The sequence below is a fragment of the Oxyura jamaicensis genome, chromosome 1 (assembly GCF_011077185.1).
Source record: "Oxyura jamaicensis isolate SHBP4307 breed ruddy duck chromosome 1, BPBGC_Ojam_1.0, whole genome shotgun sequence".
In the NCBI taxonomy this organism is placed as follows: domain Eukaryota; kingdom Metazoa; phylum Chordata; class Aves; order Anseriformes; family Anatidae; genus Oxyura; species Oxyura jamaicensis.
In genome coordinates, this window is record NC_048893.1 from 141587018 (window position 1) to 141603892 (window position 16875).

At 43.8% G+C, this 16875-nt stretch overlaps 1 protein-coding gene across 1 annotated transcript in view; it reads left to right on the forward strand.

Annotated features, from left to right (window-relative positions):
• Positions 1-16875, forward strand: part of GAS6 (growth arrest specific 6) — a 38334-nt gene that overhangs the window by 2634 nt on the left and 18825 nt on the right. The window contains exons 3-5 of the mRNA XM_035317439.1: positions 11346-11370; positions 12198-12260; positions 16590-16712. Coding sequence (XP_035173330.1) covers positions 11346-11370; positions 12198-12260; positions 16590-16712 — 211 coding nt within the window. The remainder of the gene's footprint in view (positions 1-11345; positions 11371-12197; positions 12261-16589; positions 16713-16875) is intronic.

Here is a 16875-nt window from a genome sequence, read left to right on the forward strand (position 1 = left end):
TGAGCCCTGTGGGTAACCTCGTGGTGGGCAAGCCATGGGGAACACATCCACATGTTGCTCATCTCATTGTCAGGTCTGCTCACATCTCCTGATTTTTATGCTGTAAAGCTCCAGATGAGTATGAATATAGCCACTTGGGTGCATGCTGCGCTCTGGGACTGCTTCTCTGCTTGTCCTGAAGAAGGTGCGAGCACAGCAGCTTTGTCTCGTCCCCGATTGCCAATCAGATGGTCTAACGAAATGTATGGGTCTTCCTTACAAAGCATGCTGTTCCTACTTCTCCTACGGTTGCGTGAAGGGAATTTTGAGGCTTAATTTCAAGACTGTGCTGGGTCTGGCTGAGATGGAGTTCATTTTCTTCATAGCAGCTTGTATGGTGCCGTGTTATCGATCTGTGACCAGAACAATGCTGATAACACCCCGGTGGTTCAGCTGTTGATGAACAAGGCTAGAACAGCATCAAGGCTTCTCTTCATGGCTCTTAAGCCCTCTGTGAACCAGCTGGAGGTGTGCAAGAGGCTGGGACAGGGCACAGCCAGGCAGGTGACCCAAACTGGCCAAAGAGCTATTCCATGCCATGTAGCATGTGCCTGTACCAGAGCAGCCTTCTTGTGTCAGGCTTTCAGTGATTCAGCGACCAGCTTTCCGAAGGGACATCTGCAAGCGGTCAGCAGAAGAAGGCCATTTTCTTAGACCTGCATGTGAGTGTTGCCACATGTACAATTACTTACATCAGCCGCTAATAATAGCGTGTTAGGTGGGGCTCAGTGGCCATTCATTTGCAGGCCAGCGCTGCTTTTGTCTTTCATGTTACGGAAAATATAAATATCAGCTCACCCAGACTGGAGGAAGGAAGATCAATTGAAACATTTTTAGATTGTGGGGTTGTTGTTTTTGTTTTTTTTTAGGAGACGGAACAAAACTCAGTCTGTGCTAGTTGTATGCCTATACATGGTAAAAACAAGTGTGAGCCTAGGCTAATGAGTCTTGCAGCCTATCTTCATGGAGCTGATTAAAACGTCCTGAGGTATTACTGCAGGATTCTGGGAAGGTTCCTGTGTTTTAATGTCTTTTAGGCTGGGGATACCAAGCAGGAAAATGAAAAGATAATATAGTGGGGAAAAAATAAGGGTGGAAAGCATGTTCATGGGAGGTATGAACCTATTATGTTCCTAAATGCAGCCTATTAAAAAGATATTTGAGGTGTGATGGATGGGTGATGTTACAAAATATCTTGGATGTGGAGATAAGGATGTTATCTCTTCTCAAATGTTGATGAGGCCTTATAAAAAGCAGTGCTGCAGAAATATTTGACCTTGGTATGCAGTCAAGGTATTGCAGCTTGTTAACTGACTGATAAACTGCTCTGGAATTTGGTTGACCTGTTCTAAAAATGCAGCTATCCGAGCACGTAAAACAAAGGGCTGAAGGGAACGTGACTGCTGGTGTTCTTGGAAAACACTGGATTTCACCAAAGAGTAAATACAGCAAAACAGGGACCTTGTGCAAGGATTTTCTCTGTTTTGAAAGGCTCGACATAGTGAAGATGTTTGAGTGCAGCCTCATCATTTCGGACCATCAGTACAGCATCTGTTTGCCACTGCTCATCGTGTTTGCTGCTGTTAGTGTTGAAGAGCTGTTGGTCTGTCGGCAGTCTGCCATTGAAATTGCCATGGTGAACGCTTTGAAAGCAGTCAGGCCCACCAGAAATGCTGATGCCAGTCAGCCTGGGCACCTGTGTGCGCTGTTTATGGGTTTGTCCCACAACAGGGCATCAGGGAAAGCCAGCTGCTTTTCGCATATGTGCACACTGAACATCTGATTCAAAGGCTGAGAAGCCTTCAAACATGAGAAGCTCTGTTGCTTTCTGAGGGACTTGCATCCAAACTGATGTTAGAATCCGTGTTTTATCAGGTGCAGAAAGCACTGGCATAGAACTGCAGAATAACTTGGGCTGAAAGGGATGCAGGAGGTCTCTTGTCCAATCCCCCACTCCCAGCAGGGTCAGCAGTGAGACCTGACCAGGCTACTTGGGGCGTTTTGCAGTCATGGCTTGAAAATTGCTGATCATAACCAAACATCCAGCAAAGCCAGCAATCTTTCCTCTGGGCTGGGTTTATCAAGAATCTGAAATGCAGATGAAGCAATGTGTAGGGTATAACAGTCAGCTGGGTCGGTTTTCACAATGCTACCGGGTCACTCTTTTTATTTCTTGCGTGGCATGGTCATGGTAGCACAGATGGGCTGCATATCTTGACTAGAGTAGTCAGTCCCGACTTTACTGTGATCTTGTAGGAAGAATGCACGGCAAGCAATATTTAGGTCTCATTTCTCAGAATACCAAGATAGATGCAGAATTGTAAATACTAATAACAAAAGTATGAAGGCATGTAGGAGGAGAGTTAAGTGGGAACGTTAAGCAGTGTAAAATTTCTTTGAGTAATTTAGTGAATGTTGTGTTGTCTAGACATGAATAACACTGATAGCATCTCTAAATAGAGATGTCATCATCCCTGCATAGAATATTTCTTTCTATATCCAGGCAAAAATCTGGGTTTATTTGCAGCAAAAATTCTTGCCAATGTTTATCGATTTGTTATGGCATTTTGGCAGAGTGTGGAGGAAGAGCTGGATTTGTAACTGCTATGGATTTTTGTATCTCTTCTTCTTGTTACAGAATTCATCTGAGAGAGGGAAAGAGTTACCAGAGAGCTCTGGGCTCGATGATTTAACCTGCTTGGATTCAGTGTATGGAAGAATGGATTCCTAGGCACAGTGCTACCGGTTTAATAGATTTTGAGAAAGAACACATGAGGACGTTTAGACTTTTGTCCAGGAATGGCTTGAAGGAGAGAAGAAGGAAGTAGAAAAGTTTGAGTGTCCAGCTTTATGCCACAGTGGCATAGCAGCTCTCTGCTGGGATGAGATCTGGGGATGCAGCGGGTTCTCCCTTCCCCTCTCTTCCTTTTCCCTATAGTTTTTTACACAAGAAACACAGGATGGGAGAGATTTATACCAGGCGTTAGTGGGCCTAACTGATCTGGAAAACAGACTGGGACAGTGGAGCAAGATGCATCTGTGTTTGTGGCGGTGTGGACAACACAGCGTTTGGTTGAGGTAGTGGAGTTTGGTAGCAGGAGGGTGACAAAAGTACTCCCGCTGCCTTAGGAGGCAGCTCGTACAGTCATTAGCTAAAGGCTGCGTTATCAAAGGTTATTGAGAAGGGTGAGCGAAGTTTGCTGCTGGTGGAAGCAGACAAAGCTCCATCAACTCTGCTGGACTTAGGCCCACTTGATCCTTATCTGTTTCCACTCGTGTGAATTGAGCCCAGGAGTGCAGAATAGGACTGGAAATGCTGAAACACCCCGTCATGGAAGTACTCCGCACTGCGCTGCCCATGGAGCAGGAGGGGAGGAGCAAGAGAAAACGAGTGGCTGATAACTACATCAAGGGGCTGTTTGAAGCTAGCATGGAAAAAGATGCCAAGAATGGTAAATTGGAGCAGGGGGATTGCACAGGTTTGGGGCAAGGAGCAGGATAGTGGAAAAAGCAGATAAGGTTAGGGTAAGTCAGAGTTTTTTAGCAGAATACAATAGGCTTTAATAAATGTGTGAGAGAGGAAGAAAGCCAATTAAATAAATTAAGACAACAGTTTTGTGGTCATGGGTTTTCCTTTGTTTTCTTTTTAAATTAAAAAATGAGGAACAGCCTAGCAGGAATTAAGAGACTGTGTTAGTACAGCTGCTTGAGAATCAGGTAAGGGAAACATTGGAACTGTACAAACTGGCAGTTGCGGTTCATGTGCGCTCCAAACTCTAAATGAACTTAATGAATTATGAGCAATTACTTTCCAATAGGCATGAAGAACAAGAATGGAGCCAGCAAGAGAGGTTCAGAAGAAACTGAGAAAGGACATGGCAAGGGAGGTGCGCGCAGCACGACTGCTTTGGAGGCTGCGGGACAAAGAGCTGGGGTATGAAGAGGGGAAAGGGCAGGACAGCTACAAAAGCAGCAGCAGAAACATGCATTTTCTCATAGTTCAGTCCACGATGAAGTAATTCAGCAAGACCTAAGTGACCAAAACCATGGCAACTTGAAAAGAGAACCTGTGGAAAGAGTGGGAAGGGATTCTTCCTGTTCACTTCTCCTCCACTCACTCTGCTTTTCAGTAACTCTAGTCTCATATTTGTGAGCTCAGCTGATCTAGTTGTTTTAAGCAACCCCCTTGCCTCCTTGTTCGTCCTCTTTGCACGGCAACTAGTGCACCTGCATGGACTGATCTAAGGAACTGATCTTAGGGAAGGCAGTCTGGAGAGAAAAACGATCATTTGGCACCTGGATGAGTTCCCCAGCCCAGCTCTCTGTGCAGCTTCACAAAGGATTGCACTGACACAGTGGGAGAAGCAAAAAGGGTTGTCACAGCTCATGCTTTTGAAGAAATGAATGAAGAACCAGGCCCTGGAGAATCTGACTGAAGTTTTTCTGCAGGTCTGTGTCCCGTGTCTGCACTTCCATCACTGTTTTAGTTTAACTTGCTGTTCTAGAGGCTCTTTACATGCAGAATGCCTGTTGGGAAGCCACCGTATTTATTGTTTGGGGTTTTCTTCCCTTTCCTTTGAGCAACAGCAGTGGGACCCACAGGAGGGGTAAAGTTGGAAAGTAAGGTGGAAACCCAGGAAGAGGGGCAAGTGTTGGTGTTCATTCTGCATCATGTTGCACTGCCAGTCGGGACACTGGGGTGCACACATTAAGAGATGGAAGGAGAATGTATCGTGCTTGCACTGTACAAAATCACGTGCATCTGGAGAGCTACCACATTTGGCTGACCACTGGAACACCAAGTCCTAGTTCAGTTCCAAGAAAACGTGTGGGACAGGAACAGAAAAGCAAAAGTTACTTAGTTATTAAAATTATGAACAGGGAAGTGTAAAATAGGATTCTGTCACAAGGGCCTAATGTTGTCTCAGATGTCACTTCCCCATTCCTGTTTGCCTGTCCACACTAAGGCAAAATCCGGCGGTGCCTTAGAGTGGCTGAATGTTGTTGTTGTGAGTTGCAACAGCTGCATTTATGCAAAATCCTAAGAAACAATTCACAATGCCATTAGGTTACAGGAAGGGGGGAAAAATACAGTATTTTCTCACTTCAGTGGATGAAATGTTGCAGAAGCTATAAGAGAGATCACAATCATTTACATCGCATTGGATGGGATGTTTTATTTTAAATACAGCAAATAATTGCAGAGTAATGGCACAATATAGTGTCAGGGAGTGTTATATAGTGTCAGGGAGCGTCACATGGAGATAGCTTTTTCCTTGTTAGGTTTTTTTTCAGATTCACTTTTGTTTAATTTGCCTGAAGTTGAACCATTAGTTGAACCACAAGCATTAGTTGAACCACACTTAAAAGTATTATAACTCTTGCAATGAGGATTTGAATGAGGAACACCGAGTGAAGATCTGTTCTCAGCTTGGGATCCTCTTTTCAAATTGCACATTAATACAGCTGGAGGGAAACTAGCCTTTAAATCTTGAAGCAATGGAGAAAACCTCAAGGCTTTTGTGATTGGAGAGCATTCAGAATAATTTTTAAGCATGCAACCCACTCATTGGAAACACTCTTCCAGTGATTTTTCTTGGAATATTAGGTTCTCGGCACTGGTTACATTGATTTCACGTTGTTACTGTCCAATCAAGCCCTGCCTCAGGCTGCATATAGAAATAATCTCCCTGTGTGCCCTACAAATGTCAAGTATCTGTGTTTTACTTGGCTGGACATACATGAACATTTTTTTTTTCCCTTCTTCTCTTTCCTTTCATTAATTTTTTTCCTGTGATTGTGCATTCTAATCATTGCTGGGTTTTTCCTCATCGCGGAGCAACATCTTTTGCTGAGGTGGGAAAAATAGTCCTGCCTCTGAGAGGGTAAGGAGAGCTAAGTAACAGATCATTTTTGTTTCCAGTCTTCAGGACTGTACAGGGGTGCCTCATCTCTATGAAACAAGTACTCCTGCAGATGCTACAGAGGGTGCTCTTGTTTGGAAGGATCAGCAAGTCAGGGGAAGGGGCGCTCATAGCCTTTGTGCATCGGAATAGCTGGGCACTATGAAAGGGATGCTGTGCAAATGGACACGAAGTCTCAAAGCTGCCCTAACCAATTTAACTGTGGTCATGGGAGATGTGACTTTGAGGCTGCTGTTGGATTGTAACATGACCTACTTGGTTCTGTAGGGCCTTGCTTGGTGGATTGTGGGGAGAGGCTTTCATTGTTCTTTATATGGAGAATGCACATTGCTCCAAAGCAAAACAGGAGGCAAACTGACCTGACTGCGTGCAGAGCACCTCACATGGAAAAGGAAAGCCTGTGCAAGCCACATGGCATTGACTGGAACTTCATTTCTATACCTAGTGTTTCTGTAGAGTTAAAGTTGTGAATTGTAGGACTGGTTAATTACATTGTTTGGGAGGTAGGCCTAATCATTCAGCGTGAGATCTGCTATGCAGCAAAAGACTACTGCCCAATTTAAAAAACAACGCAGAGCGCTCTTGGGCATTAATGAGATTTGCATTCCCAAGTTATAGCAGTTAAGCAATGGTTGGTATAAATGCACACCCAAGTTAAACACTAACTTATAGACAATTATGTTTGGAAGAGGCCATTTCTTTGCAGGCCTGCAGCACGGAAAGATGAAGCGTATTTATAAACAAAGAGGTCATGCCATGCCCAGGTCAAACATCCAGTACTGAAAGGAGAAAAAGGGAGAGTCACTATATGGAAATGAGAACAGGGCATAATGTGGGAGCTGTCAGTGCAGCCTAAGAGGTTGCATGACATGCACGTCAGCCATGAGTTACTCAGCAAATGCTCTACAAAAGCAGTAGTTGTGCTGAAGACAAACTTTGTGCTGGTAGGCAAAGCCATGTGTTCTGACACAGGCTTTGTTTTCCTGCATTTTATTTCTGGAGGCAAATTTGCTTTGAAAAGCAGAGCTGCGAAGGCAAAATTGGTTGGACTTGTGCCTTTTCATGCTTCTCTGCAGTGGCTGAAGAAGGCCTGAATTTGGTGTAGCTTTTGTTCGCTCTGCTTTTCATAATATCAGCAACTTGGGAGTTGCCAGAGTGGCCTGTCTGCACTAAGCAAATGCTTTTTAGAAATTACCCTTGCTAATGCGAGCCGATGAGATCTGGCAGTGCCGCAGTCCCTGTGTAGATGGTTATCTGCTGCTGCGGCAGCTCAGGCAAGGCTTTGATTAGGTTCAGCCCCGATCGGGATTACCTGACCTGGTACTCAAGCAAAACAAACAGAAGCAGTTGGCAGGCCCTTCTGGCTGAGGCTCCCAGCCTTGCCAAGTGCTTTAAGCAATAGTGAGAACATTTTGCTGGTGTAGACGGGGTCATTGTTATGGTTTCAGAAGGGCTATTTATACCCCGTGACTCATGTAAGGGCTGTTTGATTCCACGTTCTTCCATCTTCTCTAAAAACGCAGCAGGACGAGCGCATGCCCTGTATAATTTCACAAACTTCTGGATTTTAGCACTAAGAGAAAGTTTGACCGTGCTGAAAAGAGATTGTGAGCTTAGGGTAGGTTTCCTTTGGCAGGCAAACTGACGTTGATACTTCTGCCCCATCAACTCCACAGCCCTGTGGCAAATCCGTACCTTCAGGTTACCGCTCTTGAAATAACACAACATGACATAAAACAAAATTAAATTCAGTTAAATTAAAGAAAAACAAACTGAACAACCCGGAGTTTGTGGTTTGTTGGCGGTGGCTTGCTTTGCTTTGTTCTCTTTGCAGCCATTATAGACTTAACGCTCTTTTCATTTTAGATACCCACGCTAAGTGTTTTAGTGACTGCGTTACCAGGCCAGCTGTGGATGAGGGTGGGAGAGGAGCTTCTTAGCCCCCTGAAAAACTGTTTGGCGTCACTCAACCCTGAAACAAAAGTGTGCATACCTAGGTCTTGCACTACTGTTGAGTGCTGGAACCCAAGCATTGTGTTTAGTGCATCAAAAGGTGTGTCTTTACTTCTGTAGCATGCATGTGTGTTTGTGTGGCAAGGGTGGGGGCTGCAGTGCTTAAATCTCTGTTAAATCTCACGGCTCTGCCTCCTGGACAGGAAAGAAAAGGTCTCTTGAACTGAGCTGCAATCAGCAGGCACGAACCTGTCTGGAGGGACGGGCCCCGTGCCATATTTACAACTTGGCTGTGAGGCTGGAGCCTTGCAGATCTGAGGCAGTTCCTGCTCTCTGCTGTTTCTCCCTCCCGACCTGAGGCCTCAGCTGAGCTGTGCTGCTGGTGGCAGAAGGCTTGTCACCTGTAACCCTTGCTGCATGTGGGCCTGCATGCTGCAGGTCTCCAGGGGCCAGGCCCTTGAAAACTGAAGCATCTGAGATCCCCGTCCTGTGGCAGCCAGGCAGGGGGAGGGTGCGTGGGGCCACCAGAAGCAGGGGTGGAAGTCCATGGAGGTGTTTCTACTCGGGGCAGGCACAGAGAGAGGCTGGAGCTGTCAAAAATGCCTTTCTCAATGGCTGTCCTCTTACAGAGGCTGGTGTTCCTGCAAGGCGCTGGCCGGAGCACCTTTGTCTTCCTCTTGTCTGCACTGAGGTGTTACTGCTGGGTGGTGTGCTTGGAGAGCTTGGTGAGACCAGCACAGGAGGGAAAGGCAAATGTTTTTCCCCATCTTGCAATTTCTCCTGCATTTTGATCCTGTGAATCCTGAGTGGCTTTCTGGATGGTGAGGTGCTTGGTGAGCCTGAAATATAAGGTGACTAGTTGAGAAATTGCCCAAATAGCTACAATGAATCGTCTTGTTACCAGGCTTCTTGTTAGCAAGCCTCAGAGCATTTTTCCTGGCATTTTTCTTGGATCCTGAAAATAGAAATGAAGACTTCTGCTGGAGGAAAGATGACTTTTACCAGGGACCTGATCTGTGCAGGGCTGAGGGATTTCATCTTACCCGACATCTGTGGGTCATTAAGACTTAATACAGCACAGAAGTCTGAAAAGGCATTGTAAGGTTGAGTGCTCACGCTGGAAATAATGCAAGTCTGGCTGTCCTTCTGTGCAAGTTAGGCACAAGCTGAATTTTTAACCGGGCAATCTTCTGATCAGTGTTGTTTGCTTGATCGTTTGTTTTAAAGAGGCTGTTACTTAGAGTTCAAGCAAGTTCCTTTTCCCAAGTTGGAAGATCTTACATCCTTCACTTTTGATCAATCTTTTTGGCTGAATGGAAATACGTTGTCATATTTCCAGAAGCCTGTTGTGATAAAAATTGATTAGGGAGAAAAGTGAAAAGTTAATCACACAGGAATGAGGAATGTTAGAACCCGTGATCACTGTGCTTTATTTTAGCATTATCTATATAGTATTCGGTCCTGTAGATCTGGAGAAGTGTTACTGATCAGAAAGTAGCTTTGTGTGATTATAAGGAAATAAGGAAGGCAGGGAAAGAGAGGCTAAGTTTCTGTTAATAGCCTCTCATTGAAGTTGCTTACCTGCAGCTCGTGGTGGCACAGTGTCTTGGGATTTCACTCTGCTGCTGTTTGAGCAGACAGGGAGCAATGGCAGAGGCTCTGTGGGTACTCTTTTTGCTGACACAGCAAACTGGCATCAAATCAATGTCCCGTGAGTTTGTCTTTGGAAGGTTATTTGTGTAATGAAAATAGGTAGCTACCTTAGTCTTCCCTGTAAGAATACAGTCTAGACAGCTTTTCCAGCACTCGGCTCATTCATCACAGATAAAGGAGAAAACTGAGTTCTTTGCCTTTGACATCACTGGCTTTGAGCAGGTAGGCTGGCAGCCATGCATACGAAGGCTCCTACTTCTAAATACACCTGCACATCTTTGTGATGTATGCTGAATAAAGGGAAAATAATGAAAAAAATAGTTAGATTGTAATGAGTTCTGAGCTCCTCACTCAGTTTGTTAACCCCAAGAGATAGTACAAAGCTCAGCCCCAAAGGATGCTAAGCCTTATTACCCTCTTGTTGGAATTGAAAATTAAGCTAAGCATGGGCTACTGCTTCTTCATAGAGGTTTTCATGATTTAAGCTGAATATTTACATGGTGCATTTCAGTAGCTGGAGCGTATTTGCCAGAAGTGATTGATTTTTCTGGAGGATGACAGTAAAGCAAAACTTTTAGTTTATATGACCTTGTCAACCGATTGATTTCATTAGACTGCCCAGGTCAAATGGAATCGCAGCGTGTCTGTCGCTGTGGCCTATACGTGTCTGTGTATATGTGCATGAGCTTATCCAAACATCTGTAGTAAGAGGAGAAAAAAAAGAGTTTCTAATCTTGCGCATCGTATGGCAAAAATTAACTTTGTAGAGTAAGGGATATTTACTATCCCAATCTCACTGTAGATACAGTTTTATGTGGAAATTGTTCATGTTGAGTGAAAGAGAATGACAGGATGTACACAGTTTTATAATTAGCCGAAAAATGGCTTAATTTAACCAAAAAAGTTAAGCACTGGTGCAACCCATGAGTTTTCCCTCATTGTGTGCCTCATTTACAACTTGAACAGCCCTTGAACTAGTGCCTTATACATCATGAAATCCGGTATAAAGTGAACTCAGAAAGTAACCTTTTTCAAGGTGATGAGTTTTCACATTTTCTAAGAATGTGGTTTAATGATCAGCTCAGGCCAACCTCCCACACTCCCACGCAGCACAGCTGCATTTTCCTGCTCTTGCCCTGTGCTGGTGCAAGCAATCCCATGGCACTCTCATGGTACTTCGATCTCTGCCTTCCCCCTGCTTGCAGCTGCTCCGCACCTCCTTCTCTGGGCAGCCAGCTTCCACGAGGAGATGTAGTGGGGACCGTGGCAGTGGGTGCTGTTAGAGTTGTAGGGTGCTTGTTGTTGTAAAAGCAAGGCATACCCTTTTATTTTAGTGGTTATGGTGTCATGGAGCTGCCTGTGCTCTGCAGCAGCAGAGGGACTCCTGAGGAGGCAGGGGGTGACTAAATCATTCTGTACCTTCCCTCTGGTTTTTGTCCCTAGATCCCTTTTCCTCCCTGTACCTCATGGTACCTTTGCCCCTGGGACAGTGGGTAAGTGGCTTCGTGCTAGCGACAGGTCAGCTGTCTGGCCATGCACCCAGGCTGGAGCTAATGCTTCTCGCCTTTCTCATGGGACAAAACATGTCTGTAGCACTGTGTTTCTTCTGGCTCTGAATAAAAGAAATGAGGATGTTTGTCCTTGGATCTTGTTAAACAACTGCCACGCAAGACCACCAAACTAACAGCAGCTGTTAAATATCAGTAGAATGACAACAGAAACAAATATTCAATAAATATTTGCTTTTTTTTTTTTTTTTTTTTTCCCCTCATACAGGAATACTTTTACCCGAAATACTTGGGTGAGTTGCAGCTTTTACTTTTACTTTGTGGCAGCGTTGGTATGTGGTGCCTAACCCTGGAGCGTGTCGCAGCTGAAGCTTCTGCTGAGGAAAGCGGTGGAAGTGGGACTGCAATAAGCATGCACTTCTAACTTTGAAGACAGACCCTACATTCCTGATGTGATTTTGAGGGCTGTTCTTCCCTTATGTATAGATTTGCATACAGAGATTCTGCATGTTACAATGTTGATATTGCACTTATTGTCTGTAGCTTGCAGCGTATGTAAATAATTTAGTCTTTTATCTTCTCCCCTTCTTAGTTAGCTTAGCTAACCTAGCTAACTTAGCTAGCTTAGTTAGCTTAGCTTAGCTATTAACTAAACTCCTTATTTTAAAAAGTGCCTTTACTGGTTGATCCCCTCGCTTTTTCTACTGGCTGTATCATAGTCATGCCACCATACTGTTTTCTATCTGTTTTTAATACATATAGCTATTGAAATCACTAATGCCAGCAATTTTACAAAGCTTCATGTGCTTTTTAGATTCAAAAGAGTTTTAATAGGTCAAATCTGAGTAGCTACCAATATGCTTTTAGAATTATCACAGCTCTGGCAAAATGATTATTCCCTTCAGATAGATCATAATTCTGCTGTACATCAGAGCTAAAATATTTTTATGAACTTAAGAAGTTTAAGGCATTTCGGAGATTATAACATTGCATAGATTTTGCATTCACCTTCCAAAACCTTGCTTAATGAAACATCAGCAGGCTAGCTATCATTTTGCATGCTTTGAACAGCCGCCATGTGGTCGTTATAATAACAACAATTTCATTTTCTGTTCTTCAGCTTGTATTCAGAAATATGGGTCGCCGTATACAAGAAGTCCAGATTTCCTTACGTGCGTTCACAGTAAGCACTTTTGTTTCTTATATTGTAGTTAAATGTTCTCTCATTATACCTGAAGTGGTGGAACCCTCTGGGTTAACTACAGTTTGGATAGTATTTTAGTACTGTTCTTCCTATTCTCTATGCCTGACACCCCGTACTGATTGTTCTATGTGAGCTTTTCTGCTTGTAGAACTATTGCCTTCTCTCACTCATCATTCAGTTGTTTGGTGTTGTGTGATGCAAGACATTTCTTTCTCACCAGTTTCTCAAGGTCTGAATAAACTGAGAAGCAAGAGTGACAAGGAATAGGATTTACCATAAGGTTGTACTGTGTGCTTGGCCTTTCATCTTCTCTTTTCTTGAATGCTAACTTTGGCTCACCCCTGTTAAGTAATCTGAAATAACTTACAGTCAAGCCCAAGTTTGTGTCAGGCTTTTGACATCTTTAAGTAAGGAGGTCATTTTCACTCATTGTGTGATTGTGGTTTAAGTGTTACAACATTTTAAAATCCAGATCAATCCAGAAGTCAATCTGATATCTGTGTAGAAGGGAGAGAGGTATTTTTTCATTACTGACACCAGAGACTGGAATTTCAGTAACTCTTCTAAGACCTTTCCAGTTCCCTCTTGGAGCTTAGCAGTGCTAAAGATACAAACCACATAAATATTCTGTTGTTAAAGATTCTAAACACACTCTGGGAGCAGATCAGCTAAGATGGGGAGGAAACCATGTGTATGTGTATTTATTTTCATGCTTACCCCTGTGGTTCAGTTTGACTATGATCAAGTTTGATCAGTCTCATGTTCATAACAGCTCTACCAAACTCTGCCAAAGCAGGGTCCGGATTTAGTCAAGATGTTTAGACAAATGTTAGAGTCCTCTGAACTGGGAACTCTTGGACCTGAATACCAGCGTGGTGTGCAAGCTAGCTCAAAGTGGGATGTGAAGCTGGATGCTTCCTTTTGCCCCTGCATGTGGCCTGGCATAAAGGTGGGAGCTGCTGCTGAAAATGGTATCAACTGGGAACACTTACTATGAACAACTGATTAGTGTTTCAGAAACAAAAGTCTAAAGGGCAATGATGTTTTCTGTGCACTGAAAAAAATGAAAGCTGAATAATTGTTTTTAGGGATGCAGTCCATTGGAAATGTGGTGGTTTGGCAATAAAATTATAATATTTTCCCCCATTAAAATACTAAAATATTTTAAAGTGGCTGAGTTTTGGCTAGCTATTGTTAATTCACAGGAGAAGGAGCCTGAAATGTGCTTGGAAGAATTACAGACTTTGTGCTTAGCAGATTCCAGGGTGTCTCTTATTTTTCACAGATGCTGCCAAAATGCTATGTAGCTCTTTGGGGTTGTGCCTGTGAGACGCATTTAAGTGTTGTGTTTCTTAACATTCATCTTCTATTCTCAAAACAAGGTAGTAGAAAGCTCTTTTAATCTGGCATTACAAAGACATTGCACAACCCAAGGGCTGGAGGGTGATAGTAGACTAGTTTATGCTGGAAATAAGGTACAAATTTTAACTGTGGTAGTGATTAGGCAGCCTAGTGGGGCATTTGAGGATTTTCTGTCTCACAACATCTTTAGATGAGGGATACAGGTAGGGTTCAGCTGCAGATTCAGACAGGTAGATGCAGGTGTTCCCAGCATAGGTGCCTACATGAGACGTAGGTCCCATTATAGTCAGTGGAGAGTTCATCTGTAGTCGGCTGCTCTAGGTTGATGTCACTGACCGAACTCTGTCTGCTCTAGGGAGAGCTGAATCACTTTATGGACTGTTTATTGTGCCAGCTAGATCTCCACTGACTGCAGTCAGAATTTAGACACTTGCTACACACCTAGATACTTGCTTTACACATAGATACCTATATTTTGGTCTGCAGAGCTTTTTCTAAAAGAGGTACTGTGGGTCAGCTAGGAATTAGGGATTTGGTTCTGTAAGAGTTTGGAAAATGCGACGGTATTTTTTGGAAATGAGTTTACATCTGACCTTAAAAATACAATAAGATTTTTGTTATGTTGTGAGTGTCTGCTTTTTAATAGTGAGTGTCATAATTTTCACGACCTAGCATTTTCCACATGAAGTTCTAATTTGCATCATTTATGAATACCAAAATACAAGTTCAGAATGCAGAATAATGAACTGGAAGCAGCAGTCTGTGTATTTGGGTAAAGTCTTGTTTCCATGTGGACTTAAAAAATGGAACTTATGTTTCTATTCTCTGTCTTAATTTATGAGCTATACACCCGCAGTACCTGGGGCTATTCTGGCAGGTGCTGTTGCAGGCCGCCCAGGTGGCTGAGGTGTCTTTTGTGTGGCCTGAAGGCTGCCTTGTCTGGGGCTTTGCCCCAGCTCTGCACAGCTAGAGTGGTGAGGAAGAAAGGTAATTAGGCTTTGGTTGTGGTAAGTGGATGATTATTTCTGTGAGGCTTTTCGACTTGTGTACGCATGCTTTTCCTGAAGAGTTTTCTGAGGCACTAGGGCCTAGATGAAATACTGAGAATATGTGTTTCTTTGGCAGGATTCTAGACATATTCCATCCCAGATCAGCCCTTTGGTTCTCTCCTCCTTGTCCACCATAAAGCATTTTGCTGAGTCTCAGGATGAATTCTTACCTATTCAATGGCATTCAATGGTTCAACCCCCCCAGCTAGGGGCTGAAGCTGTGCTAGTTACAGAGGAGGAAAGCCTGAAGTGATGGCTCCCCCTGAGCCCCAGGCAGCACTCCTGTGCTGTGCGGGTGAGGAGCCCTGGCACAGGCTGCCCAGAGAGGCCGTGGGGTCTCCTCCTTGGAGGCCTTCAAAAGCTGCCTGGAGATGGGCCTGGGCAGCCTGCGCTGGGTGGCTGCTGGAGCAGGGCTTGGGGCTGGTGGCCTCCAGAGGGTCCTGACGGCCTCAATCAATCTCTGTGACTGAAATCTAAGGCAGACGGTGCAATGATTTGTCATTTAAGCTGATACATTTTGGCTGAGCAGTAGACATAGTTCTTGGCCATATGCAGAGGGCTGCTGTTAATTAGGTGCTCTAAATCCACCTGTCGACTCCGCTTTTTGTGAAGTCTTTCTTTTGTCTGGGATGAAATGTGTTTCTGCTGAATTGTAAGGATGTGTTGCCAAGACCGTAGGATTGTAGAAGGCATTGATAATGACAGTAATTCTTCTAAAGGCTGCTGCTGCAGCAGCTGCGACAGCTCCCATGTCTCACGCAGCAAAAGGACTGGGTAGAAGCATTGCTTTGTAGCTGTGCCAGCCCCACTCTGGTAGAGTTGGTCAGGCACGAGAAACTTCCACATCTTTTCATCAGAAGAAAAGCCTGGACATTACATGTTCATGCCTTAGGACTTCCTTTTCGAATGCATCTCATGTGCTGGTGTGCACAGAGAGCAAGTGACTTGGAACTGCTGTGGTGTGAGAGGTCAGCCCCAGTGTGAATACACATTCATTCAGGTTTGCCGAGGCTCTGGTTAGGTTCAAATGCTCTCTGTAGAAGCTGGCATTCATGACAGACTGGACTGTGACTGAAGTTGACCTGAGTATAGAAGGTCTGCAGAAGTGCTCCATCTCTCCTGAACCCCGTTTTTTGGAGGGTGTATGTAAACAGAGAGACCCTCTGACTAGGTGAGCTTTGCAGTCTGCAGAACGAGCTTCTGCACTGCTCCTTCTGGTTAAGGTTGTGGAAACAGTTAATATGCTTATAGTTTTTGAACATAACTGATCTAGAGCACCCATATAACAGATACTACATGAAAGCTGCCAACTCATTTTTTTATGGGGACAAGGGAATCCTCTGTTCCTTCCTTCACTTAGCTGTATAATTAGTGTTTAGCAATTCTTATACTGCTTAAGCCATTGATGTTTCTTTTTTGTTCTCATTCAGTGTAATAGAAAAGCGTAAACTGGGTAGCTCAGATACAAACCTTTCCTAACAACAAATCTAATGGTGAGATACTCAGTTAAATTACCAAAAGTAAATGAAAAGCGAACCCATCCTTCCTTGAGTGCTTAGTTGCTGCCTGCTTTCTATTTTCTCCAGCAGTAGGAAGAGTAGAATTAACTTGATTTTAAAAGAGCTACTTCAAATTGTTCTTTCAGGATGTGCCCTTCAAGTATGGGGGTAGAAGCTCACTACCCTTTGCAATGAAATGAATTCCACTGCATGCTTCTGGCATAGCTCATTTGGCATGTTAGCAATAAGCATTAGCTTCCAGGTTTCCCAGGTATATTTCTGATAGTGATTTCCCGTTAGTGTTTAAGGGTCTTGTTTTTTAATAAGGTTGAAACACCTTTTCATTATTAACCTCTAAGCATTGTTGTTTGTTTGTTTTTATTCCGTCTGTAAATCAGATTTGCCAAACCAGTGTTCTCCTGATCCTTGTTACAAAGAGGGAACTGTCAAATGTGAAGATCTCAAGGGGGACTTCTATTGTGAATGCAAACGTGGCTGGCAGGGAGAAATATGTGACAAAGGTAATATACATTTAGTTATCTTTCAGATCTGTAACAGCGATGTGTTGGGTTTTGCTGTATTTTCAAATGATCACTGATACTGTGCTGCCCAACTCAAAAGTCATTATACACAACTCATATTTTTGTGCTTCTGGGAATCATATAACTATGCCTGAATACATTT